The sequence below is a fragment of the Akebia trifoliata genome, chromosome 3, assembly GCF_017979445.1.
Source record: "Akebia trifoliata isolate Shusen 1 chromosome 3, ASM1797944v1, whole genome shotgun sequence".
Taxonomy (NCBI): Eukaryota; Viridiplantae; Streptophyta; class Magnoliopsida; order Ranunculales; family Lardizabalaceae; genus Akebia; species Akebia trifoliata.
In genome coordinates this window covers 2,770,768-2,796,784 of record NC_141377.1, presented here as the reverse complement: position 1 = coordinate 2,796,784, position 26,017 = coordinate 2,770,768, and the positions used below count along the sequence as shown (strand labels likewise).

At 32.9% G+C, this 26,017-nt stretch overlaps 3 protein-coding genes across 4 annotated transcripts; all 3 read left to right on the top strand.

Annotated features, from left to right (window-relative positions):
- Positions 1–7,586: 7,586 nt before the first annotated feature.
- On the top strand, positions 7,587–8,477 carry LOC147405523 (uncharacterized). The gene has a single exon (XM_086433774.1). It carries the CDS (start codon positions 7,587–7,589, stop codon positions 8,475–8,477), a length of 891 nt encoding a protein of 296 aa, XP_086289900.1.
- Positions 8,478–15,517: 7,040 nt separating this feature from the next.
- On the top strand, positions 15,518–17,946 carry LOC147405522 (vignain-like). Of its 2 annotated transcripts, none has more exons than XM_086432712.1 (4): positions 15,518–16,027; positions 16,203–16,438; positions 17,163–17,297; positions 17,587–17,946. In XM_086432712.1, the coding sequence occupies exons 1-4, from the start codon at positions 15,580–15,582 to the stop codon at positions 17,800–17,802; spliced, it is 1,035 nt and encodes a 344-aa protein (XP_086288838.1). In that variant the 5' UTR covers positions 15,518–15,579; the 3' UTR covers positions 17,803–17,946. The 2 variants fall into 2 exon arrangements, with proteins under 2 accessions (XP_086288838.1, XP_086288837.1); XM_086432711.1 differs by having other exon boundaries at positions 16,203–16,442; positions 17,167–17,297.
- Positions 17,947–23,901: 5,955 nt separating this feature from the next.
- Positions 23,902–25,628, top strand: LOC147405521 (vignain-like). Its single transcript, XM_086433277.1, has 4 exons — positions 23,902–24,452; positions 24,619–24,854; positions 25,023–25,157; positions 25,278–25,628. The coding sequence occupies exons 1-4, from the start codon at positions 24,005–24,007 to the stop codon at positions 25,491–25,493; spliced, it is 1,035 nt and encodes a 344-aa protein (XP_086289403.1). The 5' UTR covers positions 23,902–24,004; the 3' UTR covers positions 25,494–25,628.
- Positions 25,629–26,017: the final 389 nt, after the last annotated feature.

Below are 26,017 nucleotides of genomic sequence, written 5' to 3'. Positions count from 1 at the left end.
ATCAAAAATCAGCCCATTCCAAAACTTCTAGCCCCATGTTTACAAGTGGAAAATTTGTGGACCGTCCATTTTTTGTAAACCATTTTTGATGGGGTTAGAAGTTTTGGAATGGGCTGATTTTTGGTGATGATGATCTCATCTTAGAGATCATCCTCACCAAAAATCAGCCTATTCCAAAACCTCTAACCCATGTTTTGAAAAATGTTTTGCCAAAATGTTTGTTGCTGAACGGGACCCTATATATATATATATATATATATATATATATATATATATATATATATATATATATATATATATATAAAACTGAAAAAATTACAATAGTGGTGGATTTTTATTTGTCGTTATAGGTAAAGTTTCGAATTTTTTTAATAAAAAATTTATCAATTGATGTAGGAATAAAAAATAAATGGATATGTCACTTAAATCTTCATCCCTTCTTTTGATTGCTTCGAATACTTGATCTACCCTTCTTGAAGAGCTTATCAAGGCTCGGCTTGCCACTAGGCCATTCCCTTGGGGTTATATGGACACATAATCAAGTAGGGCAAATCTTTGACAAGGATTACATGAGCACGGATAGGAGAGTCTTGATATAGGCATTCGGCAAAGAGCAAGCCTTGTGCAAAGTATGTTGGGATTTTATTTTTATAATATATATATATTTTTTTATTAAATAAATATTTTAAAGATGTGCAAATAGTTGGTTATTTATGGAGAGTCGTGTCTTTAATATCTATAAATGAACACATCTATTTTTTGTTCAATGAATAGAGGCATCTTTTGGGTTTCCTTGAATAGATACAACTTTTGACTATTCATAAATGGGCATACCTATTAACTATTCATTGACAGTCACATTTATTTGCTCAAGTGTCTTTATAGACAGACATTTAAGAATTCATTCAATCTCTATAAATAGGATTTACAAGTTGGTCCAATCACTCATTTTTTCAAGAATTCAACTCAAAAAATTTCAACAACTCAAAGTTTCTTAAGAGAAATTAAGTTGAAGATCACATACATTTTCATAAGAAAATTCTCAAGATTGTTGTTTATAAATTCTCCTATGGCTTTGTTGTATCTTGGAGGTTAGTTTATTTATAACTCATCAACAAACTCTTCTACGAGTTGGGGGATGAATAAAGTCTTAAAAAAAGTGATCTTTTCGTGCCCTCAAAATCCCAAAATCCTAATTTTCTTATTTTTCAAGACTTCATTTTCCCAAGGGAGTAATCCATAGTAACCCTCGAAGCACACAAAAGTGGTAGGTTAAGCTTTACTTGCCATCAGACCTTTCTCTCTCCTTATGAGTTTCTGGGCCTCTCCACTTGTTGTCAATTGGTTTTGAATTATCAATAAAAGATGCATTGCGGTATCCTCATTTGACTTAAATAAGCACCTTCACTTGTTCTTTAGTTTGCTACAAGTGCACAATGCTATTCATCTTTTACAATACTATTGATATCAAGAGAACCAGTGGAGACCATCAGTATAATTATAGATTATAGTTGAAAGGACATTAATATTCAAATAACATCGATGTCCACCGTTTACAATACTATTGAAATCAAGAGAACCAAGACTCTCGCTATAATAATAGATTCTAGTTGTAAGGACATTGATATTCAAATAACATCGATGTCTTTTGGTAGCTTCATGGAACCCTTGGTTTTGCCAAGAATTATTTCTCCGAAAATCGAAAATCATTGTTGATCATCCATTAGAGCAACATATATATATAGGAATCATACGTGGATTTGTCAAATTGAATTGTTGCCTCATATGTCTCTATGGACCTCTCCTTTTACCCAGATAACAGAAAAAAATCTATAAACTTGTTGCCGTGGTAACGGGTCCCCCAGACAATTCATCATTCTCTAGTTATCTTTGGAGGCACAAAGATGCTTCTCATATAGGCCACAACAAACATTATATCTGATTGAAACAAGTTGCATAATTGCATTCACTCATCCATTAGAAACACATGGAATAACTAATATCTTTCTCCCATGTTGCAAGATATAACATTATATGAAGAAAAGGGATAAATTCGACGTGACTCTTTTAAATATTATGTGAGAAAAAGGTTAAATTCGACAGACCTTGACATTGAATTTACCCCTTTTTTCACGTACTGTAAGAGATGTCCAACAAACACCTCACTCAAGGCAACATGCAACGATGAATTTGTCCCTCACAAATATGTAGGGAAATTGGAGAGTTCAAAAATTATAATTTCAAGAGAGATAAATAAAGATATTTAAAGTCGCTTTATTCTATCTTAGCTTCATTATAATCTAGATTTACAAGCACTTCTAATCCATGAACTTAGACCATTTTTCTTTGGTTGTTATGAGACTAAATTTTTTAAATAAATAAGAGCAAATGTTGAAAACTAAAAATATTCTACGTAGTCTGCTTTGGATTCTAATTTTTAAATCGAGCAAACGTTTTATTTAGGATATTAGTGGATTGGGCCACAAATGACCTGGTTCTATTTAGGCCTAAAAATTCTATTCTAAGCCCGACCCACAAATAGTCGAGCCAATATATGGGCTGGACGGTACTGATATATTTTTGTTTTATATATATATATAAATTATCGGAACGAATAGCTAAACTGGTCTAGCGCTCGCTCGAGCCCAGCCCTTAACATGGACGAGGCTTAGTAACACTACCCAAACTTGGTCCATGTTGGGCTGGGCCAATCCCCAAATCATTGACAATCTTTGTTTTATTAATTCATAAAACAGATGAATAATATGTGATAGTTGTTTTATATATCATAAGTTTACATTTGACCCAAAGACATGAATCTTATATGTGATAGCTGTCTTATATGTCATAAGTTGAACATTTGATCACAGCTCAATAAGAACACCAACCAACCCAATCCATGACCAAACCCGAGATTCACGTTTGAGTTTTAATGAATAAAGTTGAAGCTACATACCATATTGTATTCTCATGGACTCACATTAAGTGATTTCCCCATTAGTGAAAATCTCAGCGAGTTCACAAAAACTAAAAGGAATTTTGAAACAATCCAACTTTGAGATAAATTTTCAAACTTCTCTTGTGCTACAATTCTACAACCATACTACTGTAAAACATTATTAATGTAAATTCTAAATGAGAATATCAAATCTTAGTGGAAACTGTAAACATGAAAAAAAAAAAAAATGTAAATTCTTTTAGGGTCGTTCGACACTGACTTTGTGGGACACTGGGTCCAGTGTTGAATTGACGTGGCAGTGCACACAGAACTATAAATTTATTTCATTGAGATAGAAGGAAATAAAACCTACTGCTATGTTAGCACAGTGTTGAATTAATGCAGTGCCCAATGAAGTCAGTTCAACATTTTCCAAAGTTTAATTCAATCTATACTTTCCTATCAACCTTAAACTACTCAATAATGACATTCTAAACATGCAAATTTAGATTCAAAATAGAGAATAAAATCCCAAAAATGTGTTTTAAACACTGAAACGATAATACAGTTCTACCATTGTAAATACAACCATATATGGTTCTATCATAGTGTGCACGTTGTAATTTTTTTTTGTGTGTACAAATAATTATTATAGGGTATGTCCTTGATACATACCTATTGAATGATGTAGTTTAATTAAAATAGATGAGAATATAGGATGTTTTCTTAGTATTTTAGTTTAAATGGGAAAAGTGGGAGATGTGTATCTTATATGTGGAATATGAGTATAACTTGAACTAATACTTAATTTGTTGGAGATTAAGTTATAATGGGTAGTTAAATATTTTATTATTTAACTCTCTAGATTTGTATCAGAAAACTTTTCTGAGAAAGTATTATGAAAGTCCTATTTGGATTTAGAGACTAACTATCTTGAATTTTGTTATGGAGATCATCTCCCTCAAATAAGATCAAATCTATATTTTTTACTATTTTTTATTTTTTATTTTCTAAAAAATTAGGTACATAACAGTCATAAATTTTACTTGTGCCCAAGACCAGATGACTTGGACGAGTCAACTAGATTTTGAAATTTGATTGATAGCCAAGAATCCGGGTTTGTTATCAAATCAAAGTTGTGAAAGTTCACACAAATTTTGTACAAATCAAAGTCAACGATTTGCACGATTTGCACGTATGAAACTGTGTTTCCGAAGCCCCTGACGAACGCAACGTAGAATGCGAATAATCTTATGCGAAGTTTGTGGAAACAAACACCTCGTAAGGAGATTTTAATTTGATATTTTCATTACATCAAAACTTTGATGTCCCTCACCTTGAAAATACCAAGCAAGCTTGTGAGATGATGGTTTTATATTTGGTTATATAATTAAACAAACTATTATCTATTTATTTATTTATTTTAAATAAATCAAACATCAGTGCTTGAAAACCATACCATTATTGGGTCCACTTGGTTGTTCTACAAGATATATTTTAGAAGAATTGTATCAAGCTTTGTATTTTGAAAGAGTAGTAAATTTCCTCTTACATCAATAATGATGACGTGTTGGCCTAAAAAAGGTTCCAATCTCTTACATCTAAAACACCTCAGTTACGGCTAAATTACTAGCGTCTTTTTTGATATTTTTCTCTTGTTCACATGTTGAAAGCTAAAACATGAAGAACACAACTTCAAGCATCTCATTATAGAAGGAGTAACGCTGGGGTGACACAGGCACTGTGAATCTCACAATTCTAATGTGGCTCAGTAGTCACGTCACCTACTTAATGAGTCAGCAGTCACATCTTCTTTTATTAAAAAAAATAAAAAAAAATTTGGTGAAAAGTTCAAAGAAGTCTTCTCCTCTTCTTTTTATCTTTTGTAGAACCTTAAGACAAATAGCTTGGATGAAGTCAAGGCCTGAGTCACCCCAGCATTACTCTTATAAAAGACTTGCTCACTTTGAATGGTTCAACGGCTTGAGTTAGCACAACTAAAGGACCTTTTTGCAAGAACAAACTTCAACATATAGTTATAATTTGATGTTTGTGGACGAATAAATGCTTCTTAGCAATTAATGTATCTGATGGGTTAGACTGATATTGGTGTGTCTCTTTATGTTCTAAGATTTATATACAATTTTGAAGTTGCTTTTTAAAATGAATTATTGATCTCTTAAGTATTTTTAGAAGCTTTTAACTCATTTTCTTCCCTCTTTCTAACACCATGTGACATATTTTAGCAAAAACAAAACTCAAAAAAACAGTTTTGTTCTACATTTTTTTATTTAAAAATCATATTCATCATTATTGTCTTTCCTCTGCTCCCCTACTCAATAATACCCCTACTATTTTATTATTTTTCCTCTTCTACGAAGTGATGACTTTCCCATATATATAGATATTAAAAATCTCAAGTGAGTTTATGAAATTTGATCAAACAACAGAATTTGATATTTTTATTCTTCCATAAAAGAAAAAAGATTGGACTACGAAAGAAAAATATGGTTGAAATCTATTGATGTAGCTTGTAAAAGAATAATGATAATTGCTTTAGGAATCATGGTCGTACTGCTGAAGCTTGGAGGCTGATTTGGAGTTTGAAAATTCTATTAAAAATTAATGTTTTTAACTGAAAATTATTTCGTAAAGTTGTCCATGTTGATGGCCTTCGGAAGCGTAGAGGTTGCGTTTTAGCTTCTAAAGGTCCACTTTACAAATCTATGGAGGAGACGTTGAATCATTTATTTTTTGAATGCAATTTAAAAGCCTGTTCTGTTTTCTTAGGTCATGGTACGAACTCTCTTGTTGAATTTTTCGCCGTATTGTCTTGTTGTTAGAGCCCTAATAGGTGGCAGATTTCCTTGGGTGTATGAGCACATTGTGACAAAATGTTTTCTCCTTCTTCGCCAGATTGAATGAGACATTAGACAAGTCTTCAGATCATGGGTTTAAAACTCGATTGCGTCTTGTCTTGTCCATACTAGATACAGAGTCATCTTGGACGAGTTTTTCGATGTGTTTGAGACATTTCGTCCAAAAATTAAAAAAATGAACATGAGGTATTAAATCTCGTTATAAAAATTGACTTGTGTGTCCGTCTCGTTCATGCCTGATACCGAGACAACTCGGATGCGTTTTGAAATCATGTTTCATGATAAGGTCCCAATAAGCCGATTTTGGGACCGTAATTCCTCAAAGATTATCAACACATAAGTGTTAGTCCCTTTTAAATAATAGTGAATTATATTAAAGTATTGAATTAACGAAGCTAATCAAAATTCCATAATATTTGTAGGTGAAAAGAGCACATTTGGAAGCCAACAATATATATAACAATCTTTATTACAACATGCGAACAAAAATGAGCAACCAACCAAAGATGAACAACAAAAGCTGTCACGCCACTGCGGCATCACCCTAGTGCGCCGCAGCCTTCTCGAGGAGTCGTGTCTCGAGATTTGAGCTGTAATTTCTAAAAACTTCGGCCATTGTAACAGAAGGCTCTTCTCAAAACGAATAAAGCAAAAAGTCGAACTAATAGCTCGATTAAAAAAGCTATAAATTGATGGGTTGTTCCAAAGAAAAGGGTCTCTTTCAGTTCATTCTCCTTTCTGTAATTCTCTATAATTCTGTTGTTTTAGAGGAAAAATTTTTGAGTGTAGTGAGAGAATCAGGAGTGTTTCTCTCATCTTTTCTTCTTTAGTTCTAATTGTAGCTCTCTTGTGAAATCATCTCAGAGTGATCAAAGTGCAACATAGTTTCTTCAGCTTCCTCTCTATCATGTTCTCTTTATTTTATTATTATTGCAACTTGCTCATTGAAATGATGGCTAAAATCTTCTTAGAAAGATCAAGGATGCCGGAGTAAGTTCATCTTAATATTATTGTTCTAATTTTATATCTCTGCTTTGAATTGTAATATTGTGAAGTCTTTTATGATGAGATCATCCAATTTGTACATCTGATTTAAGTTTTGATGATTATGTTAAAATTCAACACCAGCCCGAATTAAGAAAAGCCCACATTTATTGCCCAAGCCCAATGGTTATTTAGAGCCCAATTTCTAGAATCTTCTTAGAGAAAATTCTAGATGTTTTTAGATAAAAGAAAAATAGAAGATTCTAGAATTATAGATATTTTGGTAGAAAACTCTAGACTAATAGATATTTTTAGAAAGTTCTAGATGACAAAATTGTAACCACTAAATTAAGAATGTGTTGGCACAATCCTAACCATTAGTTAAGGAGGTGCCACTAGTATAAATAGGGGTGAGTCATCTCATTTTGTAATCAAGTAGTAAGAAACAAATTGTGAGAAATAAGTTGTGAGTAAGAAGTCTTGAGAGGTTGTAAAAAGTGTGAGTGTTTGTAAAAGTGTATTTTTCTTAATAGAGTGTTATTTTCTTCTTCAATTTGTGAGTGATATATTTATTGAGGGTATAGTACAAGTAAATTGTTTACTTGTTTATATCCAATATTTGTGCATTTAGAGTCAAGTACTCAAGTTTTTTCCTCAAAAATTGGTATCAGAGCCAGGTTGCCAAGGATCGATTTTGGTGGAATTATCTTGAGTCGTGAGGAGTTTACTACTCTACAAGATCGTTAGTCAAGTTTGTTCCGTTCAGTCGAAGCTCTGTCAGCACGATGGGTGACCTTCAAGTAGTTGGAGGAATCAAGAAGCTCAACAACCAAAACTACAACACGTGGGCAACATGCATGGAGTCTTACCTACAAGGTCAAGACCTTTGGGAGATTATCGGTGGTAGTGAAGTTACACAGCCGACAACAGAAGATGCCAATGGCATCTTGAGAAAATGGAAGATTAAAGCAGGCAAGGCGATGTTTGCTTTAAAGACTACAATTGAAGAAGAAATGTTAGAGCACATTCGAGATGCCAAAATACCGAAAGAAGCATGGGATACCTTCGCTACACTCTTTTCAAAGAAGAACAATATAAAATTACAACTTCTCGAGAACGAGCTGCTATCAATGGTGCAACGTGATATGACGATCGCCCAATACTTTCATAAGGTGAAGTCAATATGCCGTGAAATTTCAGAGTTAGATCCGAATGCTGCTATTGGAGAAATCAGGATAAAAAGAATAATTATCCATGGTTTGCGACCCGAATACCGAGGCTTTGTTGCTGCAGTACAAGGATGGCCGACACAACCATCACTTGTTGAGTTCGAAAATTTGCTTGTTGGTCAAGAAGCTTTGGCTAAGCAAATGGGAGGAGTCTCGTTAAAGGATAAGGAAGAAACACTTTACACAAGCAAAAGTAAAGGTAGCTTCAAGCAGTACGTCAGAGGTGGATCTAAAACGAATGGTGACAAGATAAGAGGTCATCAAAAAGAGGGAGGCTCTCGTTCAGGGGGAGCTTCAAAGAATCACGGTAATAGTAGAAGGTTCGAAGACGATTGTTACAATTGCGGGAAGAAGGGCCACATGGCGAAAGACTGCTGGTCTAAGAAAAAGCATGCTGAAAGTAATGCTGCTACTTCCAGTTCTAAAGAGAAAATCGAAGATGAATAGGATGCTGAAGCATCGTTTGTAAAGGAAGACGAAGAAGTAGCTCTTACAGCTACATCTGAACGGATTGACTACGAGAATAACTGGATCGTAGACTCGGGGTACTCAAATCACATGACAGGTGATAGATAGAAGTTGCAAAACTTGTCTGAGTACAAGGAAAGTTGTGTGGTGGTGACGGCTGACAACTCAAGGTTACCGATAGCTCACATCGGTAAGACGATAGTCACATCTCGTTATAATTCTAACCAGGTGCCACTTCAAGATGTCTACCATATTCCAGGAATGAAGAAAAATTTGTTATCCGTGGCTCAACTAACATCATCAGGCTACTATGTCTTGTTCGGTCCCCAAGATGTGAAGGTATATCGTGACATCAAAATCTCAGAAAAGCCAATGATGGAGGGACGACGATTGGAGTCAGTTTACGTAATGTCAACAGAGTCTGCATATGTAGACAAGACAAGAAGGAACGAGACAGCAGATTTGTGGCACATGCGGTTGAGTCATGTTAGCTATTCCAAGTTAAGTGTGATGGTAAAGAAGTCGATGCTTAAGGGACTTCCTCAGCTTGACGTGAGAACAGACACGGTCTGTGCAGGATGCCAGTATGGCAAAGCACATCAATTGTCATACAAGAAATCGAAGTTTAAAGCAAAGGAACCATTAGAGTTAGTTCACTCTGAGGTGTTCGGGTCAGTCAAGCAACCATCAATCGACGGAATGCGGTACATGGTAACCTTCATTGATGACTTCTCTAGGTATGTGTGGGTTTTCTTTATGAAAGAAAAATCTGAAACCTTTTCAAAGTTTAAAGAGTTCAAAGAGATAGTTGAAGGAGAAGTAGGAAAGAAGATCCGTTGCTTGCGCACAGACAACGGAGGAGAATATAGTTCGGACGAGTTCTCTCTATACTTACGAGAATGCAAAATACGTTGTCAGTATACATGTGCCAATACACCACAACAGAATGGTGTAGTAGAAAGAAAGAATCGACATCTTGCAGAAACTTGTCGGAGTATGCTACATGCAAAGAATGTACCGGGAAGATTTTGGGCCGAAGCTATGAGAACAGCAGTCCATGTGATCAACAGACTTCCTCAACCAAGGTTAGAGTTTGTTTCACCCTTTGAGAAATTGTGGGACATAAAACCTACAGTTAGCTACTTTCGAGTATTTGGATGTGTATGCTATGTATTTGTTCCTGATCATTTACGTAGCAAGTTCGATAAGAAAGCAGTCAGATGTATCTTTGTTGGATACGATAATCAGAGAAAGGGGTGGAGATGCTGTGATCCTACAACTGGAAGGTGTTATACATCGCGAGATGTGGTATTCGACGAAGCATCTTCTTGGTGGTCCTCAGGAAAAGAGGTGTTGCCAGACTCAAGAGAATTCGAAGACAAATTACAACAAAAGATGGAGGAGCACACTGTCAACATTCAACCAAGTTCAGATGAGGCTGGAGATCTGCATGACAGTGATGATGATCAAGAGATGGCCCAGAATCCTTGGGAAACTGGTGTGTATCAACAAGAAGATCATCATGAAGAAACAGAAGTATCAACTCCACAATCACAACTAAGAAGGTCAAACAGAATTCGCAAACCAAATCCCAAATATGCCAATGCAGCCATAGCTGAAGAAGCAACTACTAAAGAACCCGTGACATTTGAAGAAGCATTACAAAAGTCTGAGTGGATCAAAGCAATGGAATAAGAAGTCACAGCGTTAAAGCAAAATCAGACCTGGGATCTGGTGCCAAAACCAAAAGATGTGAAACCCATATCCTGTAAATGGGTTTACAAGATAAAGTCCAAATGGATCAATTGAGAGGTATAAGGCTAGACTGGTGGCTCGAGGGTTTTCTCGACAATATGGGCTAGACTATGTTGAAACGTTTAGTCCGATAGCGAAACTTTCGCGTCAACTCAACATGGTGTAAAGAGTAAAAGTTGGTATTGAAGGGGAGTGTTAAAATTCAACACCAGCCCGAATTAAGAAAAGCCCACATTTATTGCCCAAGCCCAATGGCTATTTAGAGCCCAATTTCTAGAATCTTCTTAGAGAAAACTCTAGATGTTTTTAGATAAAAGAAAAATAGAAGATTCTAGAATTATAGATATTTTGGTAGAAAACTCTAGACTAATAGATATTTTTAGAAAGTTCTAGATGACAAAATTGTAACCACTAAATTAAGAATGTGTTGGCACAATCCTAACCATTAGTTAAGGAGGTGCCACTAGTATAAATAGGGGTGAGTCATCTCATTTTGTAATCAAGTAGTAATAAAAAAATTGTGACAAATAAGTTGTGAGTAAGAAGTCTTGAGAGGTTGTAAAAAGTGTGAGTGTTTGTAAAAGTGTGTTTTTCTTAATAGAGTGTTATTTTCTTCTTCAATTTGTGAGTGATATATTTATTGAGGGTATAGTACAAGTAAATTGTTTACTTGTTTATATCCAATATTTGTGCATTTAAAGTCAAGTACTCAAGTTTTTTCCTCAACAGATTATTACTTAGATAAGTTCAAGAATAATCATGCTCTGTGATGAATTGAGATATAAATCGGATAATCTCTTCTAAGTTCAAGATTCACATGGATATTCTGTGATTGCAATTAATTTTTAATCGATTTACTTTTCAATCTATGAGCAATGACTTGCTACATGGATCGGGTTAAAATTAGAATTATTCAGTAATAAGGATGACTTGCAATGGTTGATTTGAACTCTCTAAGCCCTTTTACATTGTTTTTCAATCTTTATTTTTTGTTTCAATTTCATTTACAAATTAACTGTCATTTTCTATTCAGTTTTTACAAATCTATTTTTAAAGAATCTGTTTTCAAACTCTATTTTGATTTTTAATTCGAATGAACATTTAAATCACGACTGTCCCTATGAAATGAATCCCAGTTACCCAAGTTTTATTCTAATATTTGTTCAATCTACATTTCATTTCAGATAAGGGAATAACGTGGCTGATACTTTAGTAGGTTATGCCTCATTGTCTTGTTCCTCTTAATCTTTTGATTATGTAATTAACCTTCCTTTTGTGGTCAGATGGGCTTTTGTTGGAGACTAAATGAATCTTCCTAATACCCTTGTTTTGTAATCTTCTTTTTTATTTTTTTGAAATTCTTGCTTGCTTAGTGAAAAAAGAAAAAAATAAATTAATAACCTTGAATCTACAAGGAGAAGAAGAAAATCATTCTCAGAAAAGTCGTGATGTAATGACTTGCGAGGTGGCATACTCAATCGACTCACTAACGTGACAAGTTCGGGAACTATAGATTTGTACACCTCGATGTACATGATTGCACTTCCCCATAAAAGAGTATATCTTGAAAGAGCTGTGTATCCCGAGGTGTACAAATCTATGGTTCCCAAACTTTCCACGTCAATGAGTCGATTGAGTAAGCCACCTGACGAGTCATTTTATCATGACTCTTCTTAGAGATGAAGTTTAATTGATAATTTGAATAATTCTAAAGACATTCCTCTCTATTAATGTTAAGATAGACTTTTAAACATCTACTTTAATCCCCATTCGGCCATTCGTACTACAACCATACTTATTCTGGTTGGAAAAAACTTTGAAATAGGTAGCCTGTTTCACAATTTTGAGGGAACCCTCTCCATTGGATTACATGTGATATTTTCAATGAGGCATTTCAAATTTTGACAGAATTATAAAGGCATGAAATAAATTCAAAATGCCACATGTCTTGTATCGAGGAGGGTTTTGACAAATTTTGAAAGAAACTGCTCACGTCAAAGTCAGATTCATTCTAGTTAGTAAAACTTATATTGGAAACATTAAACATGAAAAAAAATATAATTTTTTATTTTAATTCCATAAATATATACTTTCTTATTGGCCTTAAAATACTCAATATAACATATTAAACATATAAGTTCAGACTAAAAATAGGCTAAGATGAAAATAGAAAATAAAATTCAAAAAATGCATTTTAACCTCTGAAATAATAATGTCTTTCTACAATCGTAAAATGTGTCCAATAGCCTACTTTCATATATAGTTCTATCAAAGTGCTTGGCAATTAGGGGTGCACATGGTTCAATTTGGTTTGGGTTGGGGTAAAATTGAAATCAAATCAAACTTAATTGATTTTACAAATTCGGAATCGAATTGACTATTTCCTAGAACTGAACTAACTCAAACCAACCTTAATTCTGTTTGGTTTGTTTCGAATAACAAGTCTCCTAAACATAGATATCAAGAGACTAATTAATTTTAAAGGGATTTTGAAGTAATCAAATTTTAATAACCTTGAATTCACATGGGAAAGAAGAAAATAATTCTCTAAAAGGAAATTAAATTTAATTGATAATTTGAATAATTCTAAATACTTGGCCGTAGTTGTTAAGTTAAAATTTCAAATTGTAAATTTGTCTCCCACTTAGTACTTACCATTAGCTGCAAAAATTTTCGTCACTAAATGTTTAAAAATTGTCATTAAAAGTTTAAGTGACAACATTTTTATTGAGGCTATGCTGCGACTAAAAGTGCCGTGGCTAAATATTTTAATTGCAACTTTTAAAGATGTCAATAAAGATTATACCTTTAGTTACGACAAATAAATTATCACTAAAAGTATAATATTCAATCACAAAAGAAATTGCGATTAATTTAAAAAATTATCACCACTAAATATATAAAGTTGCCACTAAAATTTACTAAATTAATTGATAAAAATAGACTTTTAGTGATAACTTTAGGTAGTTGCTAAAAGTAGAGAGTTAGTCACAACTATAAATCGTAACTAAAGTATTAGATTTAGTGATAATTTATTTTTTGCAATTAAATGTGAACCGTTAGCCATAATCATCAATTACCACTAAAAATTTTTAGGAAGAGATTTAGTGGCGAAGTACTTTGTGACTAAAAGTGGACTATTAGTTACGAAAAAAAAAAAAAAAAATCGTCACAAAAAGTCCCTACAAAAATTTGGGACAACACATTTAGTGACATTAAATACTTTATATATATATTTGTTTTTCATAAATCTGCTTATATTTTAATTGATAATATGAAATCTTCATCACCAATAAGTATTGAAATCAAAAATCAAATTCAATTCATTTAAGTATAATATTCCAACATAAATTATTCAACTTGTTATAATAAAAAAGTCTTGATTGTAGAGATTTTTAGAAGTTCTACATCATATGTCTCTGACCTGCAAATAAAACAATTGATAAGTGATTACATTATAATAAATTAAATGAATAAATCATATATATAATTGGACCAAAAGTAAATCTCCTTAGAAAATAAAATTCGACAAAACCTCCTTTATATTTTGAACACGTGGAATTATTATGTATATAATAAGAAATCATTTATATTATAAAGAGAAGATCCCTATTAAAAAACATAAATCTCTATAAGACATCACAACAATCATTCATATTAATATATTTGAAATGAGCACTTTTTCACCTTCTAATAAAAAAATAATTACATCACGCTGTCATTACACAAGTTAATACATATTATACATATAACATCCAAGTCGTGGAAATAGGGTAACAATTGGGTTACTACAAACATCCATTGAGACGTAGGGCATCTTTTGCAGCTCCTCTCTTTAATATTGTGTATCTAAATAGGCAAATATGAATCTGTTTCAGAATAATGACCTTAGTTGGCAAAGAAAAAAATTGATTGGAAACTAAATATTCAAATTGATTGTTTCAAAATGTAATAATTTACCTTTTTATGAAAGTACGTATATTAGTACTCCAATTTCCATGCATTTATACTACAACCATACTTATCCAGGTTAGTAAAACTTATTAGAAACAGTAAACATGCAAAAACTAGTAAAATTTTTAAGAGTCGTGATAAATTTTTAGATTCAAAATAGAGTAAGAGAAAACTTGAATAAAAACCAAAAAACAAAGAAATGCGTTTTAACCTTAGAATCATATATGGTTGAATAGTAGTGCTCGTCATAACCTTTTGTGTAAAATTAATCATAAACATTCAAATTAACAATCCCAAAATTATACCTATTTGAAGCTAAAGAGCTTGTTTAACATTTTGATTCATCTTTACTTGCTCGTGCCAAGATGACTTGAACAAATCAACTAGATACCCGAGAATCTGGGTTTATGAAAATTCACAAATTTCTACTATTGGCAATCCAACTTTTACTTATTATTCCCCTATTTCTAAAATTATTTATCTCATCCTAATTAGAGATTAAGACATACTATTCAAACATTACAAAGGTTTGGTTCCAATTATAATTTCAACAATAAAAAAACATTAAAACACTCGTTCAAACAATTTCAGTAGTTTACAATTATGATTAGGCTAGTATAAAATGGTAAACCCAAAAAATAGAAATAGAAATTTAGGAAGAGAGAGAGAGAGAATTTGGGTGGAATATGTAAAACTTGGAGTGCCTATAGCAGCTCTCTTAATTTTGTATGCCTTTGCTTTCGTGTTTCCAACGCATGAAATTGCATTTCCGAAGCCCCTAACGAACGCCACGGTCGTTGTATTTGGAATGCGCAATCTTATGCGAAGTACGTGGAAACTAACACATCGTAAGGAGATTTTAATTTGATGTTTCCGTTGCATAAAAAATTTGATGTCCATCACCTTGAAAATACCAACCAAGCCTGTGAGATGATGGTTTTATATTTGATTATATAATTAATTTTTTTTTTTTCCATAAATCAAACAGCGGTGCTTGAAAACCATACCTTTATTGGGCCCACTTGGTTGTACCAAAAGATATATATTAGAAGAATTGTATCAAACTTTGTAAGTTAAGAGAGTAGTAAATTTACTCTTACATCAATAATGTTGACGTGTTAGCATAAAAAAGGTACCAATCTCTTATATCTAAAACACCACATTTACCGCTAAATCACCGTCGTCGCTTTTGATATTTTTCTTTTGTTTACATGTAGAAAGTTGAAACACGAAGAACACAACTTCATGAATCTCATTATAAAAGGACTTGCTCACTTGCATGGTTCAAATATCTTCCATTTCAATATCTTCATTTATATTACTTGTTTGTTTCTCACATTTCGTTTGGGGGCAAAAACTTCATAAGCCATATATGGAGATAGGGAAGTTTGCATTCGTAGCTCTCTCACTCGCTCTGGTTATCGGATTTGCCACTAGCTTTGATTTCAATGAGAAGGACTTGGAATCAGAAGAAAATCTTTGGGACTTATTCGAGAGGTGGCGAAGTTATCACTCTGTTTCTTTGGACCTTGTCCATAAACACAAGCGTTTCAATGTGTTTAAGGAGAATGTTAAGTACATTCATAACTTCAATCAGAAGGATGCCTCCTATAAGTTAAAATTGAACAAGTTTGGGGCCATGACAAACACTGAATTTCAAATGTCTTATGCGGGACCGAAAGTAAAACACTTTAGGATGGTTCGAGGGGGTAGATATGAAAATGGGAATTTCATGTATGAGAATGTGGATGGCCTCCCACCATCGGTTGATTGGAGGAAAGATGGTGCAGTCACCGGCATCAAAGATCAAGGCCATTGTGGTAAGTTTCATATTGAATAAGCATGTTAGCTTTACCATGACTTATAGATATGTGAGACATGTAACAATTTTTATGACATGACTATAAAAGTATATTAATTAACTATCCATTAACAATATTTATAGTTTTATTATATTTTTCTTATATGATTTAATTGATCATGTCAATGTTACAGGTAGTTGTTGGGCATTCTCAACAGTAGCTGCAGTTGAGGGCATAAACCAAATCAAAACGAACAAATTAGTTTCTTTGTCTGAGCAACAACTGGTTGATTGTGATAATACTGAAAATCATGGTTGTAATGGAGGATTTATGGAATCAGCATTTGAATTCATCAAGGAAAATGGAGGGATAACAACAGAACAAAAATATCCTTACCAAGCACAAGAAGGGACTTGTGAATCATACCAGGTAGGTTAGATTTTATTAAACTGATAGTGTTACAATAATTCTTTCTTTTTGGGTATTATTAATGGGTTCACTAGGTATGATAAATTCATAATGGCAAATTAAAGATCTTATTATTATTTTTTTAAATTACAATTTTGATAAGTAACTATTTTTAATTTTTTTTTTCAAAATGGGATGATTTCTAAATTAATGAATAGTTAACTCCCTTAATTTTAAAACCTACCCATAAGCAAATATTCATATGACCTAGAAATTACGAAGAATAAATTAAAATCCAAAAGGGTGTTGATCAGTATAAAAACAAAAAAAAAAACAAAAAAGAAGGTATTTTTGAAATTTCAATGTAAAATAAGTTTATTGCATTTTCCTTATGGAAATGGTACAAAAGTAAATTTACTCTCAATTATTGTCGAAAAAAAGGAAAAATTAGTTGCTAACCTTTTTTTTTAAATATATATTTCTAAATCCTTACTGGTTTTGGATAGTAAACCATCTTTCTCGACCTTTATGGTAAGATGCCTTGTATAATGGAGGAAATAACATTTGATTTTTTTTAAAAAAAATTACGGTATAAATACTCACTCTTCTTAAAAAAAATGCATTTTTTAATGAGTTCAATAACTTGGTGCTAGCGGGATTTGAACCCAAGTCTTGGTATTATCACCCAAAGACTTTACCAACTAAGCGAACTGGTTCGTAATGTGAGTATATTTTGATTTTGTAGGAAGATTCTTATGCTGTGACGATTGATGGTCACGAAAAGGTACCTGCCAACGACCAGAATGCTTTGATGAAAGCTGTTGCTAACCAACCTGTATCTGTCGTCGTAGATGCTTCTAGCTTCCAATTTTACTCTGAGGTATATCACTATCTTAATTAAATTAATGTCATTATCAAACTTATGAAAAACGACTCCAAGAAAAAGAACTTAGCTTTTCTTGCATAATTATTTCCTAGGTGTATTGGTTACGAGTTTAGTCATATCGATCAGGTTTTGTCTAAAATCCTTAAGATTTAGCCTGAGAATGATATAGTGAACTCATATATAAAATTTAAACCCAATCCAATATATCGGCTAGGAAAAATTCCATTGAGGATATTATTCTTTAAATTTAGTTATGTATGAATTGAATCAATCATGATCGCAGGGCGTATTCAATGAAGATTGCGGCAAAGACCTAGATCACGCAGTTACAATCGTGGGTTATGGAACAACTCAAGATGGGATCGATTATTGGATAGTGAAAAACTCATGGGGAACTGGATGGGGAGAACAGGGATACATAAGAATGCAGCGTGGCACAACGGACCCAGAGGGACAGTGTGGTATTGCCATGAAAGCTTCATACCCTATCAAGGCTTGAGTTAGCACAACTAAAGGACCTTTATGCAAGGACAAACTTTTACGTATAGTTATAATCCGATGTTTGTGAACGAATAAATGCTTCTTAGCAATTAATGTATCTGATGGGTTAGACCATATTGGTGTGTTTCCTTATGTTGTAAGATTTATATACAATTTTGAAGTTGCTTTCTAAAATGAATTATTGATCTCTTAAGTAGTTTTAGAAACTTTTAACCCATTTTCTACCCTCTTTCTAACACCATGTAACATATTTTAGCAAAACAAAACTCAAAAAAACAGTTTTGTTCTACATTTTTATTTAAAAATCATACTCATCTTTATTCTCTTTCCTCTTCTATCTCTTTTCAATAACACCCCTAGTATTTTATTTTCTTTCCTCTTTTACCCCTTAATTGCAAAGAGAATGACCTTGCAAGCAAACTTTATTTATAATATATTATAAATAGAATTACAATATAAGTTATCGGATTGAAATGCCCAACAGGCTTAACAGTCGAGCCTCGCCCTTAACATGAATCGGGCTTCATATGACTACCAAAACTCGGTTCATAATGGGCAAACTTGGTTCATGTTGGGGCTGTACCAAAAGCCCAAATCATTGACAGTCTTAGTTTTATCATCTGATCATCAAACGGATGAATATGAGATAGTTGTCTTATATGTATAGGTAATTAGACATTTAACCACGAAAGCACATTTTAATTTTGATGAATATTGTTGAATCTGCATAACCATCGTATAAGATTAGTAAAAAACAACATATTGTAATCAAATTACATGATTAATTTGATAGGGAAAAAGGGTAAACCTTATTATTATTATTATTATGAGATAATTCTCATAGTCTTGTACGAAGTGACTTTCCCATGCATATATTGAAAATCTCATCAGAGTTTATGAAAATTTGACCAAGCAACAGAATTTGCTATTTTTATTCTTGCAATCTATATATAAAACAAGTTTGGACTATCAATTACCTTGGAAAAAAGAAAAAGGTTGGACTAGCAAAAGAAAAATATTGTTGAAATCTATTCATGTAGCTTATAAAAAAATAATGATAATGTAATTAAGGTATATATTTATAAAAATTTAATGTAATCATGAAATTTTATAACATATCAAGATTTCTAAAATTTAGGAGATGATAAATTTTTGGACCGTTTTGTCCTTGCCTTTTCAATGTTTTCCTTTCATCCTATATGACCTTTTAGTGGTTGTTTAGTTTTTTTTAATGAAATGTTATTGAATGATATTTGAAAATAATTTTATAATTGAATTATATCGATGGTCCTAACTGGCTCAAAGTTGTGGAACTCATGAAAAAAAAATGTATTTTTGATTTTTTCACTCGAGATCCAACGAGGAGGGATTTTTCTAAAATTTTCAATAGTAAAGGGGTGTTGTAGATACATGATTTTCAAATCCAAAGTTCACCTCTACGGGGATTTGGACTCACTAGCATTCTTTTTATAAATGTGTGTGAATGGTTCCTCGAAAAATATTTTTTGAAAAAAAAAAATCGTTTTGGCATCTTGGTGACTCTCGTACGAATTAAGACACTGATCTACTTATGATCTAGTTAAGGATTTAGCTAGAAAGAGGAGAAGGTGTTAGGCACTCCTCTCTCTCCATCAAATGATGGTAACCTTAACAACGTGGTCATTTTAGAAAATTAAAAGAAATAAAGAAATCAATTAAATGAGGATTTTGTGACTTTGGATGCGAGAGACTTTTGATATTGGCTTAAATTGCGAGGGTCATCTCATTAAGAAAACGGACCCTTCCACATTTTTTTCTTGAAAGAACAAAATTTGAAAAATGTCGACTTCTCAATTGCGAGTCCACTCTCATCGAATGAAGAGGGCTCAATCACCTTTAACCTCAAAACAAGTTTTGTAGTGTGTGTACCAAATGTTTGATGGTTTAAAATAATTTTCTTTTAAAAGTAGTTACAAACCCTACACTTTCGACCGAACCGAAGTCCGATCTACCAAAGGTAGGGGAGGGCACTCATTATATCCTATGACCTTCTAAAACAAAAATTAAGGAAATGAGGGGGAGAGATAGGAAAGGGATATGAAGAGGGGGAATTAAAATAAAAATCTTAATCTAAACCCACCTTGAAGTATTTACTTTCTCTTTATTCTTTTTTTTTTTCTCTTCTTAATCCTCAAAGGGATCCTTTTGATCTTGTTCTTGAAATGTTGAGTCATTAAGGATGAAAGTAGAAATTATTCTTGTGTAGAGATTAATATGAATTGAGATTTTATAATGTGAAGTTGAGAGTTGAAAGGTTATTTAGAGAGATTGAGAGGGTTGAAAAAGATTGAAAGTTGAAAGGCTTGAGAGAGTGGATTCAAGTATAAGCTTTTTGAGAGGGAGATTGAGGATTTTTATATGTGCTGAGGGTTACATTTAGGGGTAGGATGGGGTAAAAAGTAGAAAGCTAAAGAATGACATGAGGTTTATGGGTGAGGTGTGCGAAATTTAATGTTAAGGGGGGGAGGTATATGTGGAAGGTGGTGGAAATGAGTCATTCTTGACCCAAGTGGGTTGAGTGTTAGGTAGAGTTAAGGGGTGTGAGTATTAGTTAAAAGAATGGTTGTGCAAGGGGATAGTTGTAAACATTTTAGGAGGGTGGAGGAGACGGTGACATGTGTCCAATGGTAGGAGGTGAATGGGTTAAGTGAGTTGATTTAAGAAATTGGGTTATGGGGGGTGTGAAGATGACATATGGAGTGTTTTGAAGAGAATGTGATGGGCTTGGGTTATGACATGGTGTGTGGGTTGTGTAACTTTTAAAATTAAGATGATGAGGTTGGATAGAATGATTTTGGGAGGTGGGTTGTGATGGTGACAAGTGTCGCTCATTGATGATCATTAATTGTATGAGTCTTGATTGGTTATGATCATGGACATGGGTATGGATTTGGGTTAGAGTAGGAACTTGGGTTAGAATTGGGTAATGTTTAGGTCCATTGAGCTTAGGAGTTGAGTTGGACTTGATTAGGTTATGGTTAAAATGATAATAGGTTGAGAAGATGATGGGATTTAGATAAGTCTTATTATGGGTCCATAGGACTATTGAGAGTCTTAGGGTCTTTGATTGGAACAAAAATGATCGAATAAGAAAATTTGAGCCCTAGGCTCATTGTAGACACCCCATTTTCCATTTGTCTAATTAAATAATTCGTCATGCGGTTATTATGGATTCCTAATGATGAGTATAAAATATGCAAAAAATTTGAAAGCTTATGAGAAGCCTTCTTCAAATTTCTTTCAATTTATATTGATTCTTTCCTCTTGATTTCGTCTCTCCTCTTCAACACACTTGACGTAGAAATTATACACGCCTAAGATCGCTACACTATAATTTAACAATTGCACACATTTAGGCTTATCACACATTTTGATAACTAGAAATCTCACAATGCTATGTGACTTCAAGACTTATAATAATCATATTGAGACACAAAGAAATCACACATCGAAATTCACACAAATTAACAAAATGACAAAAATACCCTTTATGGTTCCTATACCTCTAGAAATAAAAATTGACAGTAAATAAAAATTGGTGAACTCAACAATAAATAGTGGTGAGTTCGACAGTAAAAAATGTAACTTGACACTAAATAAAAAAATATCGAGTTTGACAGTAAAAATTTTAAACTTGACAGTACGAGGGACCATTAAGAAAGAAAAAAGTCCACTAAATGTCCTGTCATAATAATGAGCAAAACGTAGGGACTATTTAGAAAGAAACCCTTCCACAATGGTCCTTCGAGTAATTTTCCCTTCTTTCTTTCCAATATTACGAACAAGATTAAAGAATAAGATTAGTTATGTAGCAAAGGGAGATTTGTGTTAATTATCAAGATACTCATAAAGGGTTGGAATCATGTGTCTTTTTCACGAGTCATTCTTAGGAGTCAACGGATCCCAACCCTTTTCTTATACGTCATTACTTAGTAGATCACAAACTGGCATTTGACCACAAAGACATGAATCTCATATGTGATAGCTGTCTTATATGTCATAAGTTAGACATTTAACCCTGAAATATGGGGCAAAATAGAATATCAAAGAGGAAAAAAAATTGCTCACAGAGCCCACAGAAATCTAGGATCCACCGATTACATGTACCCACGTGTATTGCATGGCAATCCTAATTTACAAAAGTACCCTTGTTAGTTACAAAGCTACTCTTGCATGCTTGATGTGGCAAGTACTGAGGAGTCTGTGAGCACTGTTAGCAAAAAACGACTGTCAAATATGAGTGATTTTTTGCTCACAGCAGAATCGCCTCTTGGCATGGCATAAACGATGTAGGTAATAAGAGAGAGAAATTTACTCTCATCACCTTGCCAAAGACCATTTTTAACATTTGAAATTAAAATTTGTGGACAAAGGACGTGCGGGCAAGTGAGAGGGTTTTTCTCAAGCGGCTATTGTGTTGTGAGCAAAAAATTATTCGAATATCAACCAAGCCATTTCACGTGTGAGTTTTGATGAATAACGTTGAAACTAGATATCATATCCTATCCATATTAGATGATAATGAAGAATTGGAGATTAGTTAAGTCTGAAGAAGAAATTTATGAGGTAAAGAAATTCTAATTCTGATCGAGGATAATAGTAATTATTATTATTATTATTAATGTTACAATACCTAATAATGACATTTTAAAACATGCAAGTTTAGACTAACAAAAGCATTTTAACCTCTTGGTCTTAAAACACGATAGTCCAATTCATGTAGTCTCAAATGAGATAAATTATTGAATTTGGTATAAAATTATTAATAAATACATATATAATCGTTAAATTATAAGATTTTAAAAAAGTAGAGTGGATTAGTAAATGTTTAGTCACAATATCATATTTCTCTTTAGAAAATAGATACTTAAATTGTTACAAAATAATTATTTTAACAAAAAAATAAAAAAATTGATTAATTTGGACTAGTTTAACAACTATTTCAACAATATTTTTAAAATATTGGAAAAATCATAACGGAGCTTAAATAAATCGTGATGTGAAGAATGATACACATGGTAAATGTCACTTGTTCATAATGATACCGATCTCAAACCAGTTGATTTAGAATTATTTATTATAATAATTATAATTTTCATGAGAAAAAAAAGGTGGATTATAAATTAATAATAAATATATTTTAAATTATCAAAAAATTTAACAACCCAGTTGTTGCATCTTTATTTGGTTCGACCAAGTCAACTTGGAAGACTAGTGAGCTTTATTTTGATTGATAGCCGAGAATTCAGGTTTATCAAATCAAAATTTTGAAAATTCACAAACTTCTTACAAATTAAATTTGTATGGTTTTGTTATCGTGTTCCCAACGTTTTGGAATTTTTTTTTCCAAAAAAAAAAAACAACAAGACAGAACGCAATTAAGAATCCTCACATTTAGACTTCCGGTCATGAGGCTAACTCTTCGCATCAATCTTATGCGAAGCCTACGGATAAGAGATTTTAATTTGATGTTTTGTTTGCATCAAACAATTAGATGTTTGATGATAATGGTTCTATAATTAATCCAACCGAGTTTTTTGTTTTTCAATTTTTAAAAAAAAAAAAAATGGTACTGAAGGATTATTTGACCCACTATTGATTTTGGTGGACATATAGAAAAATGTTCAAATTTAATGGTGATTTAAAGTTATTAGATTTGATAATTTCTTATAATTAATTCATAGCCATTACTTAAAATGTTTTGATAACAATTATATATTATTAATCAAATTAAATTTTCTTTGTTTTTAATAGACCAAACAACAAACTACCTGAATACCATTGGATTAATATTTGGCCCACTTGATTGTGCTGCAATATAGATTTTAAAAGAGTTGTATCAAACATTTTATGTTGAGGAGAGTATTAAATTTCCTCTTACATAAATTATGATGACGTGTCCCTTCCAAAAAACAACAAACATCTTACATCTAAAACACCACATTGACCGCTAAATCACCATTCTCGTTTTTGATTTTTTTCCCTTGTTCACATGTTGAAAGTTGAAACATGAAGAAAAGGAATCCATGCATCACATTATAAAAGGGTTACCAAACTTGCATGGCCAAGTATAGTTTAAACATATCTTCCCTCTGAATATCTTCATTTATATCACTTGTTTGTTCCTCATATTTGGTTTGGGGGCACAAACTTCATAAAACATGGAGATAGGGAAGTTTTTATTGGTAGCTCTCTCGCTAGCTTTGATTATCGGATTCGCCACTAGCTTCGATTTCAATGAGAAGGACTTGGAATCGGAAGAAAATCTCTGGGACTTATTTGAGAGGTGGCGAAGCTATCATGCTGTTTCTTTGAACCTTGTCCATAAACACAAACGTTTCAATGTGTTCAAGGATAATGTGAAGTACATTCACAACTTCAACAAGAAGGGTGCCCCCTATAAGTTAAAATTGAATAAGTTTGGGGCCATGACAAACATTGAATTCCAGATGTCTTACGCAGGACCGAAAATAAAACACTTCAGGATGCTCCGAGGGGGTCAATACGAAAATGGGAGCTTCATGTATGAGAATGTGGAAGACCTTCCATCATCAATTGATTGGAGGAAGAATGGTGCCGTCACGGGCATCAAATATCAAGGTCAATGCGGTAAGTTTCATATTGAACATGTTAGTTTTTCCACCTATGATATACATATGTGAGACAAGTAACAATATTTATAACGTGGTATAAAAGGAAATTAACTATTGCTAATATTTATAATTTTTCTATCTTTAGTTTGCTTAAGATTTAGTTGATCGGGTTGATTTTACAGGAAGTTGTTGGGCATTTTCAACTGTAGCTGCAATTGAGGGCATAAATCAAATCAAAACAGACAATTTAGTTTCTTTGTCTGAGCAACAACTGATTGATTGTGATAATACCGAAAATCATGGTTGTAACGGAGGATTTATGGAAACAGCATTTGAATTCATCAAGCAGAATGGAGGGATAACAACAGAAGAAAAGTATCCTTACCAAGCACAACAAGGGACTTGTGAATCAAACGAGGTAGATTAAATTTTATTAAACTAATAGTGTGAGGATTATCCTTTCTTTGTGTGATATATATTATTGGGTTCGTTTGGTATGATGTATTTTGTTACATTATGAACAAATTATAGGTTTTTTTATATTATTATATATTATTGGATTTATAAGTATATTCTGATTTTGTAGGAAAATTCTTATGCGGTGACGATTGATGGACATGAAAAAGTACCTGCCAGCGACGAGAGTGCCTTGATGAAAGCTGTTGCTAACCAGCCTGTATCTGTTGTAGTTGATGCTTCTAGCTTTCAATTTTACTCACAGGTAGTACAGTAGTTAAATTAGGTTAAAGTTATGAAAAGTGAACCCCAAAGATTTATACTTAAGCTGAAATCATTAGTATTTGAATTAATAATGTTTTAAATGAATCAATCATGATTACAGGGCGTATTTACTGAAACTTGCGGCAAACAACTAGATCATGCAGTGACAATTGTGGGTTATGGAACAAGTCAAGATGGGATTGATTACTGGATTGTGAAGAATTCGTGGGGAACTGGATGGGGAGAAGAGGGGTACATAAGAATGCAACGTGGCATAACGGACACAGATGGACAGTGCGGTATCGCCATGGAAGCTTCATATCCAATCAAGGTTTGAGTTATCTCTACTAGAAGAACCTTTTGTAAGGACACGCTCTAAATATAGTTATAATTCGATGTTTATGGACGAATTAATGCTTCTTAGTAGTTAATGTATCCGATTCCTAAATATTGTATTGGTGTGTTTCTTTATGTTTTAAGTTTTATACATAATTTAGAAATTGCTTTCTAAATGAATTATTGTTCACTTAAGTGTTCTTAGAAGCTTTTAACTCATTTTCTACCCTCTCTAACACCATGTGACATGTTTCAACAAAACAACATTGTTTTGTTTTACACCAGGATTTTCTTGTTGTGAGGGCAAACTATGGTTAGTTGTATAGTTGAAGAACTTGAAGGTAAATGGTTTTAGGGAGAAATTCATAGGTTTTTGGTTAGAAGTTGAAGAAAATGATATTTAGGTCATTTCCAATTAGTATATGAGAAGGCCTAGTTAAAAGGCAATGGCATCAACAAAAGAGAGAGGGGGGGAGGGGAAAAATTGGAGGGAGGTGAGGGTGTAGGGGCAAATGGGAAGAAAGA